Here is a 25,936-nt window from a genome sequence, read left to right as displayed (position 1 = left end):
ATACTGTCTCTGTGAAAAGAACTACCGCTATGTTTGTCGAACGCATAAGCAAAGAGAGAGATGAGGTTGACAATTTAGACAGAAAACTGCCAGAGGCTTCTACTTTTTCAAACCACAGGAAAAACATCACCACTCTGGTCCGAAATGCAAAGGTGATATGTGACATTGTAATTGTGCAATCACAGGAACGTTTTACTTTCACAAAACCTTTGGTGAGTGCCGTAATATTGAAAAGTGAATACTTTGCAAAATATGATTAATCCTTCCCTGCGCATGCTCTGCATGAGGCTGTGGACGCTTATCCTATGCTCAACTACGAGGACCTGAAAACTGAGTTGACTGTACTGTACTCAATACCGGTGTACCGGAAGGCCAAATATGCCAGGTCTTTGCTGGCTTTAATTCATAAACTTAATATGGAAAAGTCACTTACAGAGACAGTGGCTTTACTAAAAATTGTCATTGCCGCTCGAATGACAATAGCAGAGTCAGAACAATGATTTTCTGCCTTAAAGAGGATTAAGACATTCCTGAGGAACACCATGCTTGAGGAAAGACTAAATGCTTTGGCAATGGTCTCTATAGAGAGCAAGCTAGTTCAAAATATCTCAGACTTTAACATTCAAGTTATTGAAAAGTTTGCTGCTCCTAAAGACAGACGTGCTGATTTTAGATACAAAAAGTAAACAATATGGCAAATGCTGCTCATTTGCGACCTGTTTAGTTGTTTGTTAAATAAAAAACATCTGTGAGGTACTCAGAAATGCATTATATCTCGAAGTCTGTTATGAAGCTCTGTGGTTATATTCAATAAGCAACTACCTATGTTATATGACATCTCTTTATGATTGTAATATCTGCACTTTCACAATTGCTTTATTACCCTTCCTGCTTTCTCAAATTTGCTTGAAAATTCACAATTTTTCCACACTTTTTCCAAAATTTTCTCGGTGGGAGAAACGCCCCGGACCCTCCTTAGGTCGATCGGTCTCACTTGCTACAGTGCACTATGACAATCATTTTACGCCCCATCACTTTCAAATGTCACAGTCCGCCACTGATTCCAGCGCCTCTTGACCTCTTCCACTGTCCTCTTCAGCACTTCGACTGCATTCACCTTGTCCATGATGGACTGCCCTATTCCATTTTTTGCTGCCAATGACAAAGTGGAGATGACGAACAGTAGTTGATGATGTTCTACCACCTCCGTTAACAGGATCTTGTTTTCCTGTGGACTGAACCACTTCTTCCTACTCTTCTTGTCTATGCTCTTCCCGACCAGGAGGTCTGAGGCTGGTCCTCTAGGGGGCTTGTAGGGTTCTGGTTGTCCTCTGTACTTGCTCCGGCTACCTCCATTGTGCTTCGCTGTTGTTTGGCTTTTGTTTGGATGTTTTTTATTTCTACTTTTATAGTTCATGTTCCCGCATGACGCTTAGAAATTGCTGACCTGTCTCTGGTTATCGCAGATTTTTGTATTGCGATGGGCCTCATCGCTACTCTTTTTGCAATCGTGTTTCGCATTTTTCAGCGTCGCGTTAATTTTACAGCGGTCATTTGACACGTTATCGCGAGACTATCACATGGTACCGCTGTGTTGAGAATCCCTCTTTGTGCTGTTTTGCTCTCTCTGTTTCAATCAATCCTGCTCTCCCCCTTTCACACAACACACTGCAGCAACGTTGCTAACTGTTTTGGGTATTCACGAAAAAATAGCAAATTTGCCTTCAAGTAAAGTGTAATACGTTACGATTACTTTCTCATGAGCTGAAAAGACAGCTGATATTTTTTGTTTGTAAACTGTTGGTTTGATTAGGAAAGCTTTTTTAGTAGGTATTAGAGATGGGGCCCTATGTTTGTTAAGAGCAACTTTGCCACCATCAAACTGTATTTTATTCTAAGTTCTATCTCCATGTTCTTTCATCTCTTTTTTTGGCCTGAATCTGACCTGTGTAGGAAACTGCAAACCCATGTACCTTTTAGTGGTGGAGGAGAGAAAGGTGATCTCCACACATCAGTGTGGAGCACAATATCCGTGAATGATGTATGTACAGCGCCAACTTGCATTTGTTTTATGCTTGTTCAGGCCAGTTTGCAGTCTACGGACTGAAAAACAATGCATGTTCTGGGACAAATTGTGTAACAGCACTATGTCATGGGTAAAAAGCATTGCTGGGCAAATATTCAGCTGTGGAATTTACCCCTATAACGGAAGAGGTTCGTTAGAGGAAGTATTACGAACTGCCTCCTTGAATCGATGGGAAAAACTGGGAGAACAGTAAGTTTAATTAACACACTAGGGGCCCGATTCACAGAACTAACTTAAGACAAAATCCTAAACTTACTACCATTTAGGTATTCACAGAAGGCACTTACTCATGTTGGTATTCACAGAAGGCACTTACTCATTTCGGTATTCACCGAAGTTAGGAGTCCTAACTTTGGGACTCCTAAATGTTTTCTGTGAATATCGAAAGTCTTACAGTTAGGATTTGTCTCAGTTTAGGAGTAGTAAAGTTAAGACTCCGAACTCTACTACTCCTAAACTGAGAAAAATCCTAACTTTAAGACTTTCGGTATTCACAGAAGGCATTTAGGAGTTCTAAAGTTAGGACTTCTAACTTCTGTGAATACCGAAATGAGTAAGTGCCTTCTGTGAATACCAAAATGAGTAAGTGCCTTCTGTGAAATGGTAGTAAGTTTAGGATTTTGTCTTGTTAGTTCTGTGAATCAGGCCCTAGCTGTTTATGAGGAACATTTTGTGAACCACATACCAGCTATGAACAGTTGTCTTACCTTGAATGTCTGTGTACTTTGCCATGTAGAGAATAGCCCATCGCAGAGTGACTGAAGTTGTTTCTGTTCCTGCTAGGAACAGATCAAAGGCAGATTGAACCAAGTTTTCTTCATCAAAACATGAGTTCGGATCATCTTTAAACTTTAGGGAAAAAAAGTTTGCATTTAATGGTTGAAATCAACAAAGTCTTATCATATGAAAATCAAAAATTGCTGAAAATGAATGGCATACAACACCTATGAGTTAATATTATTTATTACATATTTTCCATCGAGCAGTGTTACCAGGTATATGGGGTTCTAGTGCGGGTTCTAGTGCTGAGTATCAATCATGAATAGAAGGGAGCTGGCCCAGTTTACGGCACGTGACAAAAGAGAGGTGGTCTTCGGCTCTAAGGCAGATCAGTCCATGCCCAAGTAGTGAAGAAAAAGAAAGTGCAATCTAGTATTTGCCCTGCGAAAGTGAAGAATATGAAATAGATTGAGAGTGAAGAAACTGAGGTTTAGCAAGGGGTAGTGCCTAACAATACCACTTGTAATGTCTGGTCCCTTATTACAGTAGGAGCAGTAGTTGATACAAAGTACTTTATAAGTCACGTGTTTGGCATGATAGACCTAATGAAGCAAGACAAAGTGAGAATAAATATGGTATTCTCCTACCTAGAGTCAAGAAAGATTCTTGTGGCAGTGTGTTTTGAACAAGCTGTAGGCTCTGAATCAGGCAGAAAAGCATCCAATGGGGACGAGCATTACAGAGTCAAGGCTACACAGAATAATAGATTGGTCTGTAGTTTTCCTTCAGGAGATTGAAACGCATAGAAAGGATATTACATTCTTAATCTTTCTAACTAAAAAGTTATGCTCTTTTAGATATGCTGTAATGGGACATGCTTCGAAGTACACCAATATGAAATTGCAGGTACTTTTCCACTATGTTTACGCACACATTATTGTGAGACACCAGACAAGCTTACACTCTGTTAATTATCTTACTTTTACATAGGCTAATCATGCATATATATTTTCTACAGCAAGTGGTACGTAATCACTTCAACACTTTTTATGCACAGCAACATGTCTATTGGAACATTGAATGTTGTTGCAATTGGGAGTGGTTTTTGCTATCACATATGGATATCTGAAACTGATCTCACAATACTCCTCTGGAAAATTCAATTGTTGCATAAACACTGGAATCGTATACCAAATGTCACGAATCCTGCATGACAGATGTAAGGCTCTGAGAGATGTTGTGCCTCTTTTTACCCCTATGAAAAGAAGATGCTGTGAGGTGTGACTCTGGTAGATTGATGGAGAATCCCAAGTCAAACAGCAGGGTCACAATGGTGTTTAGATGGTCTGACACAAGCTAGGGAGAACAGCCAGTCATTGAGGTACAGGAAAGCTACATTCCAGTTCTCTGAGGATGTACTAGAACTACCAACATGACGTTGGTGAAGATCTGGGAGTTAACCTTAATCCAACCGTGGGTACTGCAAATTAGTAGTGGGTGGATCCTGCTACAAAGCACAGCTAAACCCTGTGCAACTGGAGGAACAGAACTTGAACGTATGCATCATGCAATTCAAAGGACATCATCCAATCCTCTAAACTGGAGCCATTAGAACCTGTGCATGGGACAACATCTTTAATTTTTCCTTACGGAGAAGGATATTAAAAAACCTGCGGTGTAGAATAGGATGCATGTCTTTATAAATCTAATCGAAGATTAGATTAAATGAAATGGTAAATAAGTTCCTATTTCTATTAGAATTGCAATGCATGGTTTCCTGAAGATGGGGTGGAGGGGCAGGAGTGAGAAAGGTTCTGTTTTAAATGTTTTGAAAATATACCCAAATAATTTGATTACTTATTGGCCCTTGAGCTTCTGTGGTGTCAATCAATATTTTCATAATTAATTTAAACGCACATAATTTCAAGCATGCATCAAAATCCATTAGGAAATGGCAAAAGAAAAAACACTGAATAGGCCCCACATGGTGTAAAACAGCAATGTTACAGCTTGAAAGAGAAGTACATGGCAACATGTGGTTTCAATGAACGTGCATGAGGACCTGCAATGTGAAATCTCTGAGAGCAAAATTATATTTATATGGTTCAAAGTTCAATGTAGAAGCCATCGAAAACTTTATTGATAAGCTAGGTTTTTTTGCACTGCTGTAGAAGTGGTTGGGCGCACTGACCTCATGGAGGCAGTATAATGTGAAAATGTTCTTTCCCTGAGGGGGGGCGATTGTACCCTCTATCTTATACCAGTTCCCCAGGAATTGCATTTCAGTTTGCCTTGATGTGTATGCTTCAAGTTGAACTTGTTTTTTTCTTGTAGGTTGCTTATCGCGTGCCCTAGAGCTGTTTTACTGGAGTAATTTAAGCTAAGATCTTAAACGTATTACTTCCAGTGTTTTTTCAGTATCTATTACTTTTGTACCCACTCTCACTAGCACTGCATTCTCACTTACCTTTCATATCACACACAGCATTCTCAGTGCATTAACATTTTTAGGAGTACATCTGCAGTCTACCTGACACACAGCATTTTAGTAATAAAGTTTGTGGTCAACTTTAGACATGAAGTCTCATTGACTGCTTCTCGGAGCCGAACTAGGTAGCCAATTCTCGGTCATAGAATGCATCTGAGGGAGGGGATCATTGATCTGAATCTCAAAGCAGCTTTTCAGTTGGTGGGGTTCCACCAATGGCTCCTCTTTTAATGATTCAAAAGCATATGGTCATACAGCACCATGGCCAGCTTTAGGGCAGTGTGACTGGTGCTGGCACACTGGGCGTTGACCTGTGGAGGAGGGTGCTTAACTCAGGGGGGGCGCTGTGTTTAGTAATAACTTATGACTGGAGAGGTGAGGGACACTTTTGCCTGGTGGTAGTGAGAAAATCCGAGGAGGCGGTCATGGGATGTGGGGCGCCAAAAATGATTGCCGTACAGTGTGCCACCAGTACTAAAGCCAGCTTCGACAGCCCAGTAAGGCAGTTGTGATGTCCCCTGCACACACAACCTGTGCTGCTTAGTGACAGTGTGTTCAAACAGGAAACAAAGCAGGTACAGCGTGAAGCACATGAAGCTTGCACACTTGACAATACCCTAATGGATTCCAACTGCCAATTCTTTCTTCATTTGCAATGCTGAAAATAAAGTCAGGGAAACTGAAAGGGGACCCTCCTCACTGGATGTTTTTAACATATGTGTGTCTCTTTATATAAAAGGATGAAATCCCCTAATATTTGGATATTGGCCAACATTGATTCTGTGGAATTGTGCTTATGAGATGTTTTTTTTATAAGAGGTCTATATTATGCGCATAACAACCCGAATGGTTCTGATCCTCTTTTTGGTTTTGATGTATTTAAATTATTCTCATGTTGTTTATGGAAAATAAAAAAGATTTCGAAATTATGAAATTGAATATTCAAATGTGTTCTTGCTTATGATTATCGATATCACTTACTGCTGCAACCTTGCATTATCTTGAACTGTTTATGTACTGCCTCTTAGCTTAGAAACGCCATTCCATACTACCACCCTCTAATTGTAGTATTTGCCGGTTTTCAAAACAAATGTTTTCTTTGTATCCAGTGAGATGGGTCTCCTTTCTGTTTTCTTGTTACATACCCTGTCCCTTTTCTCTACATGAGGATAACTCCCTTGTGAGTTTGTGACTATAAAGTCAGTACAGTAAATGTTTGTGCTACTTGACTATTTCCAACTTTTTTGTGTGGATGATATGTTCCTGAACAAAAGAGTGCAGCAAACACATCTGCATGACAAACCCTGTTTAAGGAAGTATGGGGCTCCACTGATCCCTTATTCTAAGGCACACTTGTGCACTCCCACTTCATGTGGGAAGTTGAGATATGTTTAGGGTCTTACACAACTCATGAGAATATTACCCAAACCGTTAGTAAAGTTTTACTGGTTTTCCCTTATGGTTTAAATTGCATCCAGCTTCCAATCTCACATGGGCACAGATTGTTTTTTAACTCTGCAGCATTGTCACATGACTATCCAGATAATGGAATGTTGTTCACAATTTGGCCTGCTGTGGAACATTTCACTGCCTAAAGTGTCAGAAATGTATACTCCAGGGAAGAATATAGCAGTGGAATAGCCTTTGATCCTGTACAAAAGATGACTGTTATTCAAACAGTATATATCAAGCAAAAGTGTTCATTATGTCATCAAGCTATAGATGTCCGAGACTTCCTCTGGCTATACCGGCAGACTGAGAGTGTATCCTGGAAAGGACTCTAGTATAAATCCTGCAGGATTCCCATTGACATTTGGAATCAGTTTGAAGATTGAGTAGGATCTTGCTCAATCAATGTTTCATAAAGGTTATACTGTTAATGTGTTCATTACGTCATCAAGCTATAGATGTCCGAGACTTCCTCTGGCTATACCGGCAGACTGAGAGTGTATCCTGGAAAGGACTCTAGTATAAATCCTGCAGGATTCCCATTGACATTTGGAATCAGTTTGAAGATTGAGTAGGATCTTGCTCAATCAATGTTTCATAAAGGTTATACTGTTAATGTGGACCATTTCTGTACATGAGTACAGAGACATTCACTGAGCTGTACAATGCGGGCACTGTGGCTTGTGTGCAATTAAAAGAAATTGCAAAGCATTCCCTCAGAAGCATTTTTGTAAGAAGCTCTAGGAAGGTCAGAGCAGTGTGTTGCGTTGCAGACAACTGCCGGCTGTGACATTTTTAGACACACAGGAAGTACATGTGCTCACTATAATTCATGATGAGAACACTTCTCCACTGATACTTTGAGATCAGATTTGTAGATGGTATACATATTATATCAATTAAATGGGTAGAGTTGACAAAACTGACCAGCTACTTCAGTCACATTTTTTAGATGATCTTGCAGCGTGCCAGGTGACGCAACATGTCCCAAGTGCCACACATCTAGCTGGGCACTTTCTCAATCCCGCCTTTTCCAACATTTTGTTGCTAAAGGTTCCTACCCCTCTTCCCATGACCTGGTCTGACCATTTCTTAATCTCTATGTCTATATGCTCTGAAGGCTCTAAACTGCCTGCCCACCAAAACTCTATTTCTAAACACCCATTGCATAAGCTCAATCCCAAAACAATTCTAGACCATCTTCGAACACAGAGTCCTGAATTATCCTCCAATGTAGAGGTAGCTAATAGTCTCTTCCATGACTAGCTCACACATGCCCTGGACATGTGTATCCCAGCTAAACCCATCCCTATTAGAAGAACAGAGGCCGGCCCTTGGTTCAGTGAGACTTTGATCTTAGCCTCAAAAAATTGCAAGGTCCTAGAACACGCCTATGATCCTTCTACCAAAACAAGTTAGAGAGCTTCCATTAAGGCATATCATAAATTGATTTGGAAGTCTAGGGAGGAGTATTTTGCTAACGAAATAAAAAACAATAGCAACAATAGCAACCCTGCTAAAATTATCTTTTCTCTCTCTAATTGTTTTTTCTGAAACCCGTACTGGCAACGGAGCCTATTATCGCTTCCAATGTCCAATGTGAGGAAGTGGCAAAGTATTTTATTAGAAAGGTAGAACTTATCTAATCTAACTTTGCCTCTGACACTAGGGATTCCAGACTAGAAGTGCCTACTAGTCATCCCCCTCGACTCCTCCACTCCTTCACCTTCTTCCCTTGCTGTCCTTGGAAGAACTCCAAACTCTCTGTAACTAAGTCAAACCGGGCTCTCCAGATGACCCCCTTAAGCCTGACTTGCAACGTCATCAGTACCTGCCCTGTGAAAATATGCCAAAGTTGTTCCTCTACTGAAAAAGCATTCTTTTGATGCTATCAAACCAGAAATGTTTCACCCTATCTCCTTACTACCATTTCTTGCCAAAATCATAGAGTCTCACATTAACACTATTCTAGCAAACTTCCTAGAGATTAACCAAATTCTGGATATCTCTTTAGACCACAGCTTTAGACCACGACACAACACTGAGTCTGCACTGCTGGTGGTTACTGAGCATCTGCGTGGCGTTTTAGATGAATACAGATCTTCTCTGATTCTGCTTCATTTAAGCACCGCTTTTGATGCCGTATCTCATGGTATTTTGTTGTGGCGCTTACAGGAGATTGGTATTGGTGGAGCTGCACTAACCTGGTTCACTTCCGTTTCTGAAAGATCCTTTCAGGTTGTTTCTTCTCCATACAGCTCTCAGGTACATACTCTATGACATGGTGTCCGCCCTACTTAATTCAAAATGTATATCCAACCACTGTCTTCTGGTTTCAAAAGTCCTGGGGTTTACGCTGGTATCTTATTCCGATGATACTCAGCTGGTGATTTTCTTTTCCAATAACTCAACTCAGAACCTGGCTAATTTACAAGGCGACATGTTGGCTATCGTTGAGTGGATGGCGGCCAATTGCTTACAGCTAAACTCATGCAAATCGGAAATTCTTCTCTTGTGGAGAGATATACACCAATGGGGCGATCATTGATGGTCCCTCTCTTTAGGGCCGCGCCCAAGGCGGTCGTAAAACAATTAGGGGTTTGGGTTAACAGCACTTTAACCTTTGAAGCTCAGGCGAAATTGGTGGTAGATGTTTGTTTGGATTCTTATGAGGGTTAAACCCCATTATTGGATTTTTCTATTCGCTCACACGCCAGGTTATTATCCAGTCTGCTATACTTTCAAGGCTGGATTACTGCAATACTTCTGTATCTAGATTCCAATAAGGAAATGACCAAAAGACTTCAGCTGGCCCAAAACGCTGCAGCATGGCCATTATTTGCTCTTCCTAAGTTCTGCTTGGTTTCCAGCTTTATCCACAGGCTGCACTGATGCCACTGTGGAGACGAAAATTCAATTCAAGGTTCTATGCATTGCACATAAAATTCTTACCTCTCAGGGGCCTTCCATTCTGTCCAATCTGCTTCACCCATATGTCCCCCTGTGGGCCCTGAGCTCAGCTAATCTTTATTTGGCACGTTTCCCTCATTTCTGAAGAGTAAGAGCTACCACCATCTGGAACGCACTTCCTTTGTCCATCAGGAGCATTCAGAACCACTGGGCTTTGAGAAAGGCCATGAACACCTGGCTATTCTGCGCCTAATTCTCTGCATATCTTTTTCTGCCGTCCATTCTGAGACTAGCGTTTGGGATGCCCCGTTGCTGGGGCAGCCATGCCCTTTACAAATAGTTTAACATACAATAAAATGTTATTTTTAAAACTCGCTCATGGAACAAGAATTTGTATGTTCCACCTGATCCTTTGGTAATGTACAATGCATATGATGTCTGTTGTCAGACTACTATGGGAAGACTGGTGTTCTTCCTTGACTTTGAGTTGGCCGCTATCGATGGTGTTACTGCTGAGGAAGCAGTAGTCTCTATTTCATCTTTTGTGGAGGACTTTGCAAGGACATTTACTATACTGTGTTCTTGCAGCAGAGAAGAAGAGAGCTCACTAATGTAAATGATGATTTTCTAATTGGATAGGAAAGAGGCAGAAGAGTAGTTACTGGTGTACCCAGAGCGCACATCAGCCAGGTCTCTGCATTCCACAGTGCTTAACTTTCTAATACACCAATGCGTAGTTCTGGGAAACTGATTGAAGTGGAACAGTCTGTTTCAGAGTTAGTATGCGCTGTAAATGGTTGCGCAAAAATACATACCTTCCATGGTCCATTACTTGACTTTCCTATGCGGCCTCTCAATGTATTACATCTAAATTGGAAAATCTTCTAATTATCACACAAAGACATACCATAATCCATGCACGTTTTCTTCCTAAATATGGTTTAAGTCACTCCGTCTTCATTGACTCCAGTAAGTAGGTATATACTGCTCATACTTGTGAACTCCTTGCAACCTTCATCCACTTAAAAAGAATTGGGGATATTCTGTCCTCCCAATAACAAGTGCATTACAGTCAATGCAAGGCACATAACAGTGGATATGACATGGGGATGCACCACGCTGTGACAAAGTACCCTGTCTGTTAAACCTTAAGGTCCTGAGACTTTCTGGAAATAGTTTTCACAAAACATAGGTCTGCCCCAGGATTTTTACCTAGTTTTCAAATGTAGGCATTGCTCACACTGTCCGGGGAATGGGTCACAAGACATGCTCAGAGACCCCCAACTTACTACACCGGGAAATGAGTTGAATCTATCACAGTGAGTGTGGCAAATGCACATGAAAGACAAGTCTTTCTGAACCTATGCACGCGGTCATCGGGAGGCATTAGTAAAGCTTCTCCTAGCATCCGCTCAGTATTAGTAGGTACTCTGACTGTGATAGAGACATGAAGAGGGATATAAGGATGCTTGTTTTCATAGGGATCTCAGGTAAGTGGAAGGCATATGGTCAAGCTCAGAGGGACCCACAGATAACCACACGCACAACTACTCACATATTTCATACCGGTGTCCTGCTTGCTACCTTCATCCTCTGTCAAAATGTGGCAGATGTTCCATCAGTGCGTATTACAAGTTTATTACAGTCAATGCACTGCATGTAATAATGCACGGGACACCTGCTCCGTTTTGATGAAGTACCCTGTCTGCCAAACCCTAAGGGTTTTTAGGGAACTTAGGTAAGTCTTCCCCAGGATTTTTATCCCAGTTTTCAAATCAAGATACACCCACAATGTCCAAAGAATGGGCCACAAGCTATCCACGGAAAACCCCAAATTACTACCAGGCAGTGGAAGGATTTGGTTTGGTCTGCCACCCAAGGAGGGCAATGTTTTACCGGGAGAAGTGTGGGAATGGTTGGTGGTAGCACTTTTGTGAAACCCTGATTCTGGGACTTTTCCTCACAGAAATGTGAGAAAAAACCATGATTTTAGCCAAAGATTGGGATTTGGAAGGCATTCGGTGTAAGGAAACATAGTGGGATCCAGGCACATCACATCACCCTGGGCCGTCCTGTGTATTTAATTTTCATAAATGTTTGGCCAGGCACAAAAACTGAAACTATCCAGAAGGGGTCAATTTGTAAGGAAACATATAGAATAATCAATTTGCATTTTAGATAATTTTCATTCACAAGTGATAGGCCCAGCCACACAAGTAAGGTTCAATTTTTATTGAGAGAAGTGTCGACACACAAACTTGTAGAACATTTCTTATCAATTTAATTTCTTTCCACTTTAGGTTTCCAGCCAGAGCGCAAGAAAGAACACATTTTGTAAAATGCCCTCTGAATCACATATTATGGGCAATCCAAATTCAGAGTTGTACAACTAGCCACTATTCCTAAACTCACTATCTTGGGCACATTTAAAAAATGCAAACGTTTCATTCATACCCATTTTTCATTCATTAGATTCTGCCTTAAATTGATGCATGGCCAGTGCACAATGCAAATTCATTATTAACTGCAGCTCAGTTGGCTGAGGGTACTGCATGTTTTTGACAGCTAAAAAACACTATAAATCCCTGCACCAAGACCCTGACACACATGACAGTTCATTACTTTTGTAAAACTATTTCTAGTTTTTTCATACCTAAATTTCATTGATTTATTTCAAAGATTAGTTTCTTTGCGACTAAATGAGAGATCTACACAATTAGTGTCTTGCCGAATTTGCAATGATGTCTAGGAGGAGGGTGATTTTAGCACAGCAAACATCTTGTAAATGGCATTTTGTTAAAAAAAAAGAATGATACCCTTTATTGCACAGAGCTGATTAGATTTTTTTTAAAAAAAACGTTTATTCCTCGGTTGCCTCCAGGCAAATCAACAAAACATGAGTACTTTTGGAATTCCCAATGTTAGAAAAAATTACACAAATTTTTCTCCGAAAACTTTTGTGGAAAAAAAACATTTAATAGCTTAACGAGACCTGAAAAAAGGGTCTGCACAGACGAGGTGTTGGGTACCGAGATATCACAAGCCTCAAAACTAATGGGGTTGTATCATTATTCATAGAAAGGCCTAGATTTTGTGATTTTTATATGTGCCTTTTATCCAGAAGCAAATGTGGCATCTAAATTGACTTGACGCATAATAAAGGCCTGAGTGAGATTAAATGTAAGGGGTAATGACATGTGCAAAATATTGTTAGTGCTATAAAACATAAGCAAGTGTTAGGCAGGTTGAATTTTATGATTCATCTCAGTTAAACTACGGGTCATGTGAAAGACAGAATAAGATGTAGTCCAAACTAGTTCGAAAAGTCAGAGCAGAGTTCCAGAAACCCATCATCTAAAGCCATAGAAAGTACCAAAACATTTGGAAATGATTGAACATTACAAAATTCATTTTTAGTTTGATTGCACGCCTATGACATTAAATTATGAAAAAGAAGTAAGACTCTAGTTGTGCAAACTACATTGTGCATTACAGAACCCACATTGATATGTTTTCAGACGTGCAAAACTGACAGAATTATCCCTTGTAATCAATTGGTCAACACAATAACTCAGATTTCTAATTTAGAATTTTAGAACTCACTTTGACACTTGAGTTTATTTACTGAGTTCAATATATCAAAAATCAAATAACTCTTAATATCCTGCATAGATTAATTCAGTTCCTACAAACATTTATACACGGTAACTAGGAGAATTTGATCATTCTGTGTTTATTCCGCAAAACACAAATAGATAATTTATCAAAACTCTAAAAACCAATAGCCAGCTTCCAATATGGTTGTAGGAAATCCAACACCTTCCAAAAACTGAACTGACAAACAAGAATGTGCGCTGTCCCTAGGGGCTAAAAGGAACCTTTTCCAATGACCGTGAGTCAGTTCTTTCAGGAATGGACACTACCGGGTAAGGGCTAAACATTAGGTATCTCATCTCCATGGAGCATTTAATATGACTGAGAGCATAGGTTAGTAGCGCAGTGGAGGCTTCTGCTAATGTGTGCAACTCTGACTGCCCATCTCTTACTCAGTGTCCGTGTGTGCATTGTGTTGAAGGATGTAGAGGTGTCTCACTGTGCTTCTCTAAGAAGATCATGGATTGTCCTTCTAGTCTCTCCTATACTAGTCAGTTCAGTTCATACGTCTTTATTTCGATTTTTACATCATAAAAGACAATTTACAAACAAGATTAAAGAGACCAGATAATATGTACAAGTAAAATGTAATCACATCACAATTCATTTCAAGTGCATTAAATTCATTAAGTTCATTAAAACAGGGATTAAACAGCGAATTTTAAAGACTCAGTATGAATGAATTAAAGGACCATGTTTAAAAGTTAAAATCACTGTACATGATGGTGTCTAGCTCTGATAATCCAAGCCCACCCCAGAAACTTTGCTACTCCAATGACCACAATCTCTGAAGTATTTGTTCTTAGAGCCCACAGTGCCTCAGTACACCCTCCAATATTCAACTTACGACATATGGGCCCTATCCATTTCTTCCTTGCGGCTGAATATGCCGGACAGGCAAAGAAAAGATGTCCCACGCTCTCCTTTTGGTCAATACACCAGGAACAGTACTCAGTTGTGTGGCCATCCCATTTCTTGGTAAAGGACCTCACAGGTAAGGAACCTACTCTGAACTGGTGGTATAATTTTTTGTCCAAGCTCTTGGTAATAACATCCCAATAGTTTTCAAATAAGGGATCCAGTTTGTGAACCAAGAAACAACCTGTTAGAGTGGGAGTATCTGACAATACAACAGAACGGGATCTAACAGAAGCCCAAAAAAGCTGTTTATATTCTTGTTTAGAGGGAAATACGGTAGACCCTGGGTTGGCCCACAATTGGCTAAGTCCCATACTTTCTAAAATGATTTTCACTTCCCGGAGCCATGGGATATTACCTGAGCCCCTAATTGATCTCACTCCCGCTAGTTCGTTAGCAAAGAGGCTTAGATCTGGAGACGTCCAGATTTGTCTCCATAATGCTACGAGCCGATATTGTGCCATTTCATTTATTGGTTTACAACCCATATCTATCAAAAGTAGTTTAGTTGGAGAGGATTGGGGTAAGCCTGCCAGTTTACGCAAAAATTTGTTTTGGGCTCTTACTAAGGGTGTTAGGTCCGTATAACCCCATAGATCGGCCCCATACAAAATTGCAGAATTAATCTTTGCTTCATAGATTTTTAGTACTGGTGAGACCCTTTTAGTCAGGGACAATCTATGTTCCTGGATCAAGCAACCCATTAGGCGGACAGATCTTAGGTGGAGTGCCTCTACCTGTGGCTTCCAGCGTAGGCGGTAATCCAAGGTCACTCCGAGATAGGTCATAACATTCACTTGTTCTAGGGCGACTCCATTCATGCTTACATGACTTTTAACAGGACGATGTTTGGTTAAAACCATACATTTAGTCTTGCTCACATTAATTTGCAGCTCATTAAGTTTACAGAAGTCCTCAAATCTATTAATCGCCTTTTGGAGACCACTACAAGTCTTAAAGAGAATTAATGTATCATCTGCAAAGATGAGCAATGGGAACTTGGTCCCACCCAAGATTGGTGCATCAGTTGGGGTATTTTCAAAAAATTTCACCACCTGGTTAATAAATAATAAGAAGAGGGTGGGTGCCAAAACGCACCCTTGGCGAACACCCCTCGTGACAGGAAAACTGCCCGTTACTTGCCCCTGTCTCCCCCACCTCACTTTGGCAAAATTATCCTCGTGCAGTCTAACCAGGATCTCAAGTAGTTCGGGCGGTAGACCGATCTTGTCCAGAACAGCTCACATTTTTTTCCTGGGCACAAGATCGAAGGCGGACTTAAGGTCCACAAAGGCTGCAAACATAGTCCCTCCGCCCAATAGCACCACCTTCCAAAAAATCAGAACAAATCGGAAGACTTGGTCAATGGTGCTAGTACCTACTCTAAATCCTGCCTGTAATGGAGAGAGAATACTCTCCATCTCCATTCACCCATGAACCCTAGCAAGAATCATCCTTGCACATTTTTTTTGCAGGGAATCTATTAAACTTATAGGACGATGCTAGGGATTGAACGGTCTCCTTTTTTGAAAACGGGCAGAATTTCCGCCCCTTTCCAAGAATCTGGGATCCTTGCGCCCTTTGCAATAGCGTTAGCAACCTGGGTGATGTAAGGAACCCAGAGTTGGAGATTAGATTTAAAAAGGTCAGCCGGGATGCAATCCATCCCTGGAGCTTTCCCGGCTTGAACTAATCGGAGAGCGGACTCTGCCTCAACATTGGTAAACACCAAGCGATGGCAATGCGAGGGATGAGACAGGATCCATGTCACTGAAGTATCACTACTTTCGTGTTCTGGACCTCTAAACTGGGACAAGAAAAAGTCCACCCATGCTTCCGCCGAAACATGGTTGACTGGGATCTGTGATTCTGGGTTTCTGCCCCATTTGACAACTTCCCAGAACTTGATATGGTTAGAAGAGAGACTAGCCTCATATAAGTCGGACCAGTAGCACTCGTCCCACTCTCGCTTCACCACCCACTGGGCCCTCATATCTTTGCCTTGCCAGTTTGATATCTGTGGTTATTCTTGATTTGATGGCTTTTTTAAGACCACTAAATGCCTCCCTACATTCTCTGTTATACCATTTCTTACTGAAACTGGGTATTTTCTCTTTACTAAGCTTCTGAGGAAGGGTAAGAAAAGCCTTTAATTTAATAAAACATTGCTCATGTAGATCACTGATCTGGTGAACCGCTTCCATATTGGAGGATAGGTTGTTTATGGCTTTTAATATTGAAGAAGCCTCCTGTGAAATACCATCTAACATGGCGGGGTCCGCCAGGACCCTACACCATTTTACCCGCCTTCTATCGTTTGTTGAAACGGCTTCTGCGGTAACACACGAAGCTGCCGGAGATCTACCTACAGCACCAGAGAGTTTCAAACTTAAAAACAACGGATTATGGTCACTCTCTGGGCGGTCCACAACTACCATGTCTTTTACATGGGACCAATACTCCATTTTTACCAGAATGTAATCTATTCTGCTTTTACTAACCCCGTTATCAAAAGTAGGAAGGCCAGTTTTATCAGACTCCGTACGACCATTAGTCGCTCTCATGCCCCACTCTAAGCATAACCCCAACCAGTGCAAAGCAGCCTCAGTACTCCTTTGGTATAATTCAGTGACAAATTCGGGATGTTCCACATAGCATCTTCCTCCCAACACAAGCGCTCGTCCTCATTCTTCTGAGGTTCAAAGGTACAATTTAGGTCCCCTGCTATAAGTATAAAATTATCTCTCCCAATCAACTCTAGGTAGGAGTCCAGATCATCTAAAATGGCAGGGCATCTCCCACCAGGGAGGCCTCGTGCGTAAATGTTAATTAGAATAATATTCTGCTGGTTTTCCATACACAACTTAATCCCCAAGATATCAGGGTTATTCACAGGGATTTCCATCGGTCTACAATTGATGGACTGCCTTACCCAAATTACTAGGCCTCCTGCAGCTCTACCCTTGTTACCCTTTGTTGCCGGTTTATAAAAATTCAAATAACCTGCACGAAAGATTGGTTCAGGAGCCCAGCTCTCTTGAAATACTAAGACATCAAATGAATCAACAAAAGCTCCCCAATCATCTGAGGATAGTCTCCCTTTGAGCCCTGCAATGTTCCATGAAGCTATTTTCAACACCGAGTCCTCATGAGAGGAGACCACATGATCTGAAACCATCAACTCTTGAATTGAAACCCCCATTACACTGGGTACAAGATCATCATGTATATACCCCATTGCGGTACTCCCGTTCACCACTTCCATGTTTCGAGACCCCCCCTCTTGTCTAGCTGGACTTATTATACTACGTGAATCAACTACCCCTTTTCCAGAATCATTAAGATGGCTCTCTCCACTAGATATAGGAGAGAGTCAGTCATTACTCTCCAGGCCAGAAAGAGCTTCAAAACGATTATACAGGTGAGGAATGGACGGGGAATAGATATTCCTTTCAACTGGAACTCTCCCGAAAGATCTATTACTCATTAAGGGATTGACAAAAGGGGCATTATGTCTTTTGGGATAGAAATAACTAAGACCCAACGACTGTACATCCCCCACCCTCCCAAATCTGGCTTCCCTACGTATAAAGTTCACCACATGTGGGTCCCTGAAATTAATAATAATACAATCACCTCCCAAGTCTTTCGGACAGGGTCCCACCCAATATACCCACCTAACACTCAAAATCTCCGGGGCAAAAGATGGGGGAAGGGGCCTGTTTTTATTTAACCAAAAAACTACTTTGTTTCTAAGGTCCCCATACGATTCAGTTTTATCATCTTTAAGGGGTGCAACTCCTGTTAGTACAATCGTAAAAGGAGAAGAAGCCTCAGATGGTAGGTTGATATATGGCAAGTCCCGTCTAAGATCTTTCCGGGATAGGGCTTGTATGTTTTTACCTTGGCTCCCCATAGCTCTAGGGTTTGGTTTAGTCAAAGCAGTCAAATGGGTGGAACTCCTAGCGATGATAGGGGGTTGAGCAACAATGGAAGTTTTTATCATTATGCCTTGCATTAACTATCTTCGTGCTCCCACCCCTAAATGTATCCTTAGCCGAATTGAATGTTCTAGATTGAGTGTTAGATTGCTTGATGGGGGCCTGTGGGGGCCGTTTAGTTGTGCCAGCGGCATCCGATGGATTAGGTATACTAACTAAGATAGGTGGTTTAATCTAAACACTTTTTTACAAAAGCTTTACTAAAAACAATTATTTTCGTTTTAGGCAGGAGTAATTAGAGAAGTACTAAAACATGCAATTTTGACTATACCTACTTTCAGAGACTATTTCTCATTATAATAGTTACTCATATTCCTTCTAATTTCCCTGGGAAAATGTCCGAATAAGGTGTGAGTCTTTACAGATATTAGGTTAAGCTAACCCACAGTGAACTAGCGATCACAACAATGTATCATCGTTTAATAACTGATGGAAGAGTGGAAATAACTTTATTTGCATTACACCTGACACCGGATGAACATGGGGCTTGATTTACAGCCTGATGGACAGGTTAATCCATCCTTAAAGTGATGGATATCCTGTCTGCCGTATTACAAGTGCATTATACCCAAAGCCACTGGTAATATGGCAGACGTGATATCCGTAACTGTTTTGACGGAGTACCCACCGCCGAACTTTAAACCAGGCCCTTATGGCTGTATACTTTGTCAGGGCAAATTAGTTATTTACCCTGTCACTGAGAGGTCCATTGATCCAGCGGACATCTTTACATTGGCAGGAACCACGGTTCCTGTCATTGTATACTAAGTTTTACAGACAGCTCCGTCAATTTACCAGGGGGTGATGGACAGTGAAAACGTGCCATGTATTTGCCCACTCTTAATCGGGTGAGCAGACACATAGCCAAAGCTTCAAATGTCCCTACTCTAAAGATTTATGTTGGCGGTGGAGATGGAAGTAGTCTCCACCATCTACAGAATCAAAGTCTTCCCATCTCTGAATGAGGCGAGTGGACCTTTATTTTGGCGGTGAGGATACTCTGCCATATTCCAAATTGGCTGAAGGTTCCTTCAAGAAATGGGACTCTGTAACTCCTGTGCACTAATTCTTTAGGGCCGAATGTCTTGTATTTAATCCAGGCATGAAGCTGCAAGTAACCATGAATCATTTTAGGAAAATCTCAATGGTATTTTCTCATTCTGAGATTGTATTCCTACATTAATTCTGACCTGTGGCCTTTTTTGGGTTACTGCTCCAGCTCCCAAGATATAACAAAAGACATTTAGATCACAAAATATATAGCTACTTTTGGAAGAACCAAGCTGCAATAAACAGTTCATGGGCCCTGTGTTAACTGCTCCCAATGAGCTCTCGCTCATTGAGCTCTCGCCAACCTCGTCCTTCTTAGTCGATAGAAGATAAGAGTCTGTGGGGGCCATTAAAGTTTACATTACACAAGCTTTCCTTTTCATGGCATCTTGAAGCAGAACACACCACCACCTTGATCCAAAATGCCTCATTGCAATATTTCACCTTTAAACATGATTTGTTGTGCTTCTTCCAGCAACCTTCAGATATTCTTCATTAAAAAAATAATAAAACTTTTCATATATCCACCTCAAATGATGCACTAGTTTAATGATAAAGGTCTTTTCAAGTTGAACGTAGCAAATAAAGCAAATGTATGTCAATCATTTTGAGGCCATAAATATCATCCTATTAAGATACCATGGCCAAATATTGACAAATAACAAATCATAGACGTATATACAGGTATGTATAGATGGGATATCCCATCCACAATAATTTAGTACTATGCAAGTAAAACATGTCAGATTGTGTTTTTTTTTAATCTGCAGGCCAGACCAACGACAGGCAGAATGTGCTTTAATAAAGCTTACTCTAAGTTACAAGCTTACAGTTTCTTTAACATAAAATGTTTATCAAGTACACATTTTCCTTAACCCAACACTATGATCAGTCTTTTCACATAATGTACGCATGTATGTATTTATGTATACCATAGTTCTACAGCACAAACCTAGCCAAAAAGGCAACGGATCAGTGTCCACAGTCATGGGCGGGCACACAGTTAATGAGTAATAGGAGAAGTAGCTGGTTATTGAATTGTTAATGAATTGTGATGTTGTGTTCTTTAATAACCTGTATCAATGCATAATGGCGGCTTACTCTAGATATGTATTATTTTATCGGATACTATTAGCTTCAACTGTTGCCCTTCACAAACGGTCTCCACTAAGCAAGGATTTATTCAAACAATAAAGCAAGGTGTCCTACATGTACTTTTTAATTAGTCCATGACTGGATTAGTGGATCTTTAACAAGAATTAACTTTGCCTCCATTCATTTGTGATTTAGAGCCAGGAGAGGCTGCTAGGTGGTATCAAGAGTGACCTGCATGACATGCCAGCAGACTTCACAAAAACACAGGTTCTAACTGTGAACTGCTCATGAGCTAGGCCCCTCTAAAGGGCTCCATCAGGATAACACAAAGACTTTGTTTCAGTTTTTACCTGGTTTAAAATTGCTTAATTGAACGAAGTGAGCAAAGGAATATTTGTGAAAACCTGTTGTGGCCATAAACCAAAATCAAATCCTTGAGGAGAGGAAAGAATATCTGTAGAGGTCCAGGCCACAGATATTGAGTGCCATGTCACCGGAAGCAATAGATCCATCATATTAAACAAAGTAAAACAAAACTGAAAAATACAAAGAGAGGGACCCAGGATCAAAGGATAACCTCTCTCAAAGCAAATATGTTAAGGCTCTGGTGAAAACTCTTATGTATAGATGGACTGTCCTACACAATCAATTTGATAGTTTTCAATAAGTTGGTTTCTCCAAAATTATAGTAATGCTAGAGTAAGGTTTGCCACATATAAGGCATGTGAGTACGCCATTCTCAGCTCAAGGTTCCATTAATAAGGATAAAGGACACCTTGGATGGACCAATGGTGTACTAGAAACACCCATTGCTGACTATTTTCCTATACTCTCGACCAAACAATGTCCCTGTCTTAAGGTTACTACCAACAGGTATCCGTCAGTCTCTGTTCATCCCTTATAATTAAACCTTTGACCTACCACTCACATTTCTGAGTTACAAACTTTAACAAAATTGAATGCTGCAAAGTTTGCTTGTTTTGTTTAACATTTGATTACAGGATAGTTTGGTCTTTTTGTACTGCTTTCTTTTTTTTATGGTCATCGGGTAGCTGTATTTCAAGCTCACAGCCATATACCTGACCCTTACCTTTTCAATTTCAGTAAGGTAGCAGTCAATGAAGTCTCTGGGCTCATATGGATTCCAGTGTTCTCTATGCTTTAGAATGGACTTTTTGATGTACATTTCAAGGGTATCCTGGTATTTGAAAAGTTGTTGGGAAGATCCAGAAAGGTACTTCATTATTCGTGGGAAAACATTGTAGAGCTAGACAAAAAATAAGAACAAAAATAGTTCATGTCAATTGCACATTATTTATACAATTTTAGTAGCATTTAATGAATCTTTCTCATCATATAACTGATTTACTTGGATAACAAAATATGAATCTATTAAGCAATAGAGACGCAAGTCATTGTTTCTTGGCAGGTATTCAAGAAAGAGACCAGGTTGTTTACCCCTATTTGCTACTCTGAGTTCTCACAACAGGTACCCATAGTCTGAACACCTCGAAAGCATTTCGATTTTGGGATGGCTGGTGGCTCAAGAGAATCCGGAGAGGTTAATAAGCTGTGTTGTCCAGTAAGCCTCATGAATGTGTGCTCACTCTCCTCTTCAGCAGTACTACAAGTGGCGTTTGAGATGGGGTTGATATTTTTGATTCCATGACCACTCCTACGAAGCAGGTGAGCCTATCTTTTCCAAAATGTGCTTAAGAGAAATTTCACCTATATGCTTTTTCAAACGAGTGCAAATAGGTGATTTGAAAGCACATTTTTCAGTGTATAATCAGAGAAATAGCGCAAAGGGATGTTTAACAGTATTCTGGAGTGTAGTGAGCACACACAGTAGGAGAAGAATCCCATGCAGCATTTAATAGAATCCCATGGAAGATCTTAATTGATTTTGTAACATTTAATATACCAATCCAAATACCAAGTTTACATTAAAACACCGGGTTTGTGATCTACTTCTGTCTTATGCAAATACACCTGTGATATTCAGGCAGTCTGAGAATATCTGAAGACTGGCCAAAGAAATTTAGGGAAGACTGGCAAATCTCCCACTAAAAACTCAACAGAGGTGTTCCCAGGCCTATCCCAAATGCTTGTATTATGTCCATTTGCAACAGGCCTTAATGTGGCATTCTAAAGTGGTACCATGACATTTTGTGAGGTACACCAAGGGAATACTAAAGTAGTGACTGAAAAGCTGTGACCCACAGAAGGACTAAATGCTTTGCTTACAAAGAGTTAGACACTGAAATACTGTACAAAATAATTTTACAATCTGCAGTATTAAATTTCTTTCTTTTTTGTTGTTTCATTATTTACTTCTTTGTTTTTACTATTAGTTTTCCTTCTTTTTCTTTGGTGTTAGGTTTTTCCTTTTGGCTCTATCGTAGATCATGAACCTTCTTTACCTCCTCTGTCCTGGGATCCAATGATTTCAGTCATGTGACCACCATTAAAATCTGACCACCTAGTTGAAATCATCTAGCATAGATTAATGAAAATTAATCAGATCTGGTCAGTGTTAGAACTGGCTATTTCTGGTAGGCTAAGGCTGACGCCAAATCCAGGCAGAAACCACCATTCTAGTCAGGGCAAGGGAGTCACACGCCAAAATAACCCCTGCTCACCCCCTTGGTAGCTTGGCACGAGCAGTAAGGCTAAACTCGGAGGCAATGTGTAAAGCATTTGCGCCAGCACACAACAGCAACAACATCCTAGGCACACCACAAAAGGAACTCCACACAAGGTTATATAAAAATAACTTCTGTATTGTCAAAACACATCAGATAGAAATCACACATGTATATTGTGCCAACTGGCACGGGCAATATTCACAAGGGATTATGTACAGGACAGGGCCACATGGGCCACTGTCAGAAATCAACACTTAAGCAGAAATAGAAATACTGTCAGAAATTAGAATAAAAGGATATAAAATCACTGTAGCACAAATTAGCAAGAATAGCATACAACCAGTAACTACTGGTAACAGGTAAGTACCACCTACGCAACCCTAACCACCTTAGGAGAATGTCACGCAGGGGACCAGGACCTCACTAGGACCACCTGTACTGGAAAGAACAACCACCTAAGAATAAAATACATTTAGGGGTGTAAGCAAGAACACATTACACATGATGTATAACAACATTCAGCGGTGTAAGAACAAGGAAAACACATGATGCCTAAAACATTCAGAGGTGTAAGGAAAGAAAACACATGATGCATAAAAATACATTCAGCGGTGTGAGAATAAGGCACATGATGCATCAGAACACATTCAGAGGTGCAAGGACAAGGAAGACACATGATGCATAAAAACATTCAGAGGTGCCAAAACACAACTCAATAGTGCAAAAACACATGATGCATAAAAACATTCAGAGGTGTAAGATCAAGGTGCGTAATCATATTAAATGCATTACATTTCCTAGCACCACATCACATTGCGCAAAACTCACATTAGGCAATTACCATCACATAGATAATCACATTGCGCCTAAATAAAATCACATACCAGCCCCCATCTAATAAAGGGACTAAAGAGCCCTGTGTCCAGAATGTTAGGGCGCGCTGCCGATGCAGCGCCAGTCAGGGGTGCGCCACTGGTGCAAAACCTAAACGTTGCAGGTGCCCACTACTTGCTGGGCACCTGGGAACATTCACAAGACCTTAACGGTGCAGCTGCCCACTAATTGCTGGGCAGCTGGGAAATAAAACTGGGACAGGGTCCTCACTGACCCTAGAACAGCACTGCGCCAACTGTTGGAGCCACACAGGCTCTGAAAAACACTCGTGTCCACGTTGGAGCCACACAAGCTCTGACATAACACATGTCCCAAACGTTGGAGCCACACAGGCTCTTAAACACATATGCCCCATGGAGCCCTCGAGGCTCTGAATGTACCTCTGGAGCCCTTTGTGGGCTAGACATGGCCAAATACCCCCACGAGCCTCAGAGACTCTCCAAACAACTGGGGGAGGACACGGGCCTCAGGGATCATTAACAGAACGATGGGGCGGCCCGCTGCCATCTGGGCCGCCCGGAATATACCCCTGCCGTGGCGGAGCTCAGAGCTCCCAAAATCATCGTGCCCCAACTGTTGGAGCAGCCCACTGCTAAGTGGGGCCGCTCTTTACCGTTACTGTGCCTGGAACAGGCACCTACAGTAGCCCACATGGAGCCCCCCAGCCCTTCTACTCACCGGGCTGTTCTTCCCCTGGCTGGGGCTCCTCCGGGCACGGCACTTCTTCTGCGGGGCTTCCTGCCATCACCGCGGGGCTCTCTCTCCTCCTGAGAGCCCCGCCTTTGCGAAAAGTGCCCGGCTTCACCCGGTCCTCGACTTGCGGCGGGGGCGGGCACCGGCAATGTGCCCAGCGCCCCCTCCGCCTCTGCTCACCGTACTTGCGGGGCTCTCCTACAACATGGGAGCCTCGCTGGAGCATACGCCGCCCAGATTCCTTCTCGCTCCTTGGCCGAGGGGGGCGGGACTTCCAGCAGCCTCCGGTCCTTCGTGCAAGGACTTCCGGGTCGCCGCAGGCAGCGTGGCGGCCCGCAGTGCAGCTCCTACGGCGGGACTCTGGGGCAATGCCGGGTGGGCACCGGCTCCTTTGTAATTCACCATAAAGCGAGGTGGGTACTCGCTCGGGGCCATAAAAACCAGCAATAAAAAACGGGCAAATGCCAGGTGGGCACCGGCGCTGTGAATTAAAGAATCCCGCACAACACGCAGGGTGGGCACCTGCTATTCCCCACGCAAAATGCAGGGCAGGGAAGTACGCAAAATACAGCAAAAAGCGCTCCCAAGCGCTATGACGATATACAGCGCTTCCAGGTGCTTCAGGGAGGAAAACAGCGCTCCCAAGCGCTAGCAGGAAACAAAAGTCATGTGATGTACAGAGTCCTTCCAGGCACTTTAGTCTATAATAAGCCTTGGCAAAAGCAAGAGAAAGTTTCCAGAAGTCTGCAGCAGGGGACCACAGGCAAGGGTCCCCAGGGAAAGTCCATCAGTCATCCAGGGGCTGGGCAGGGCCCAGGAATTCCCCTGGGCCCAAGCAGCAGCACGCCCCTGGCAGGATTCAAGTCAGAAACAAGAACATTTTTAGTGTGTCACCGCATCCTTTTTATACAGAGAAATCCTTTGTCTAAAGGGTGCAGGCAGTGTGAGAACCAGCTAGAACTGGTTATAGGGAACTCCTTTCAGTGTGAGGGGCAGAGGCGACAGTCGCCCAGCAGGAGGTGGAGCCAGCATTGTGGCAGGCAGGCACAGCCCTCTTCACTCCCAGGTGCTAACTCCTCCCACTTCCCTGGCAGCAGATGCAGCCGTTCATCCACGGGCTGACTCAGACAACCTCCTGGGGCTCTCCAGCCCCTGTCACCCTCAAACCAGACAGTCAATCCACAAGCAGGCCCAGGCACTCTTGGGCCAGGCTCACTAGCCAATCACACGCCAGGCACAAATTACACAAATATGCCAACTTCTAGAAGTGGCACTTCTACACTAGACACACTCATGCCGCATATACCATTACGCAGCATTCAATCTCACG

General features: G+C 41.9%; 1 protein-coding gene across 1 annotated transcript in view; it reads right to left on the bottom strand.

Annotated features, from left to right (window-relative positions):
* Positions 1-25,936, bottom strand: part of LOC144798817 (cytochrome P450 2J2-like) — a 266,692-nt gene that overhangs the window by 115,529 nt on the left and 125,227 nt on the right. The window contains exons 5-6 of the mRNA XM_078669866.1: positions 21,462-21,638; positions 2,794-2,935 (exon numbers count right to left, since the gene is read on the bottom strand). Of these exons, the coding sequence (XP_078525992.1) occupies positions 2,794-2,935; positions 21,462-21,638 (319 nt within the window). The remainder of the gene's footprint in view (positions 1-2,793; positions 2,936-21,461; positions 21,639-25,936) is intronic.

This window comes from Lissotriton helveticus, chromosome 1_2, assembly GCF_964261635.1.
Source record: "Lissotriton helveticus chromosome 1_2, aLisHel1.1, whole genome shotgun sequence".
NCBI classification, from domain to species: domain Eukaryota; kingdom Metazoa; phylum Chordata; class Amphibia; order Caudata; family Salamandridae; genus Lissotriton; species Lissotriton helveticus.
This window is presented reverse-complemented; position numbering and strand designations above follow the sequence as displayed.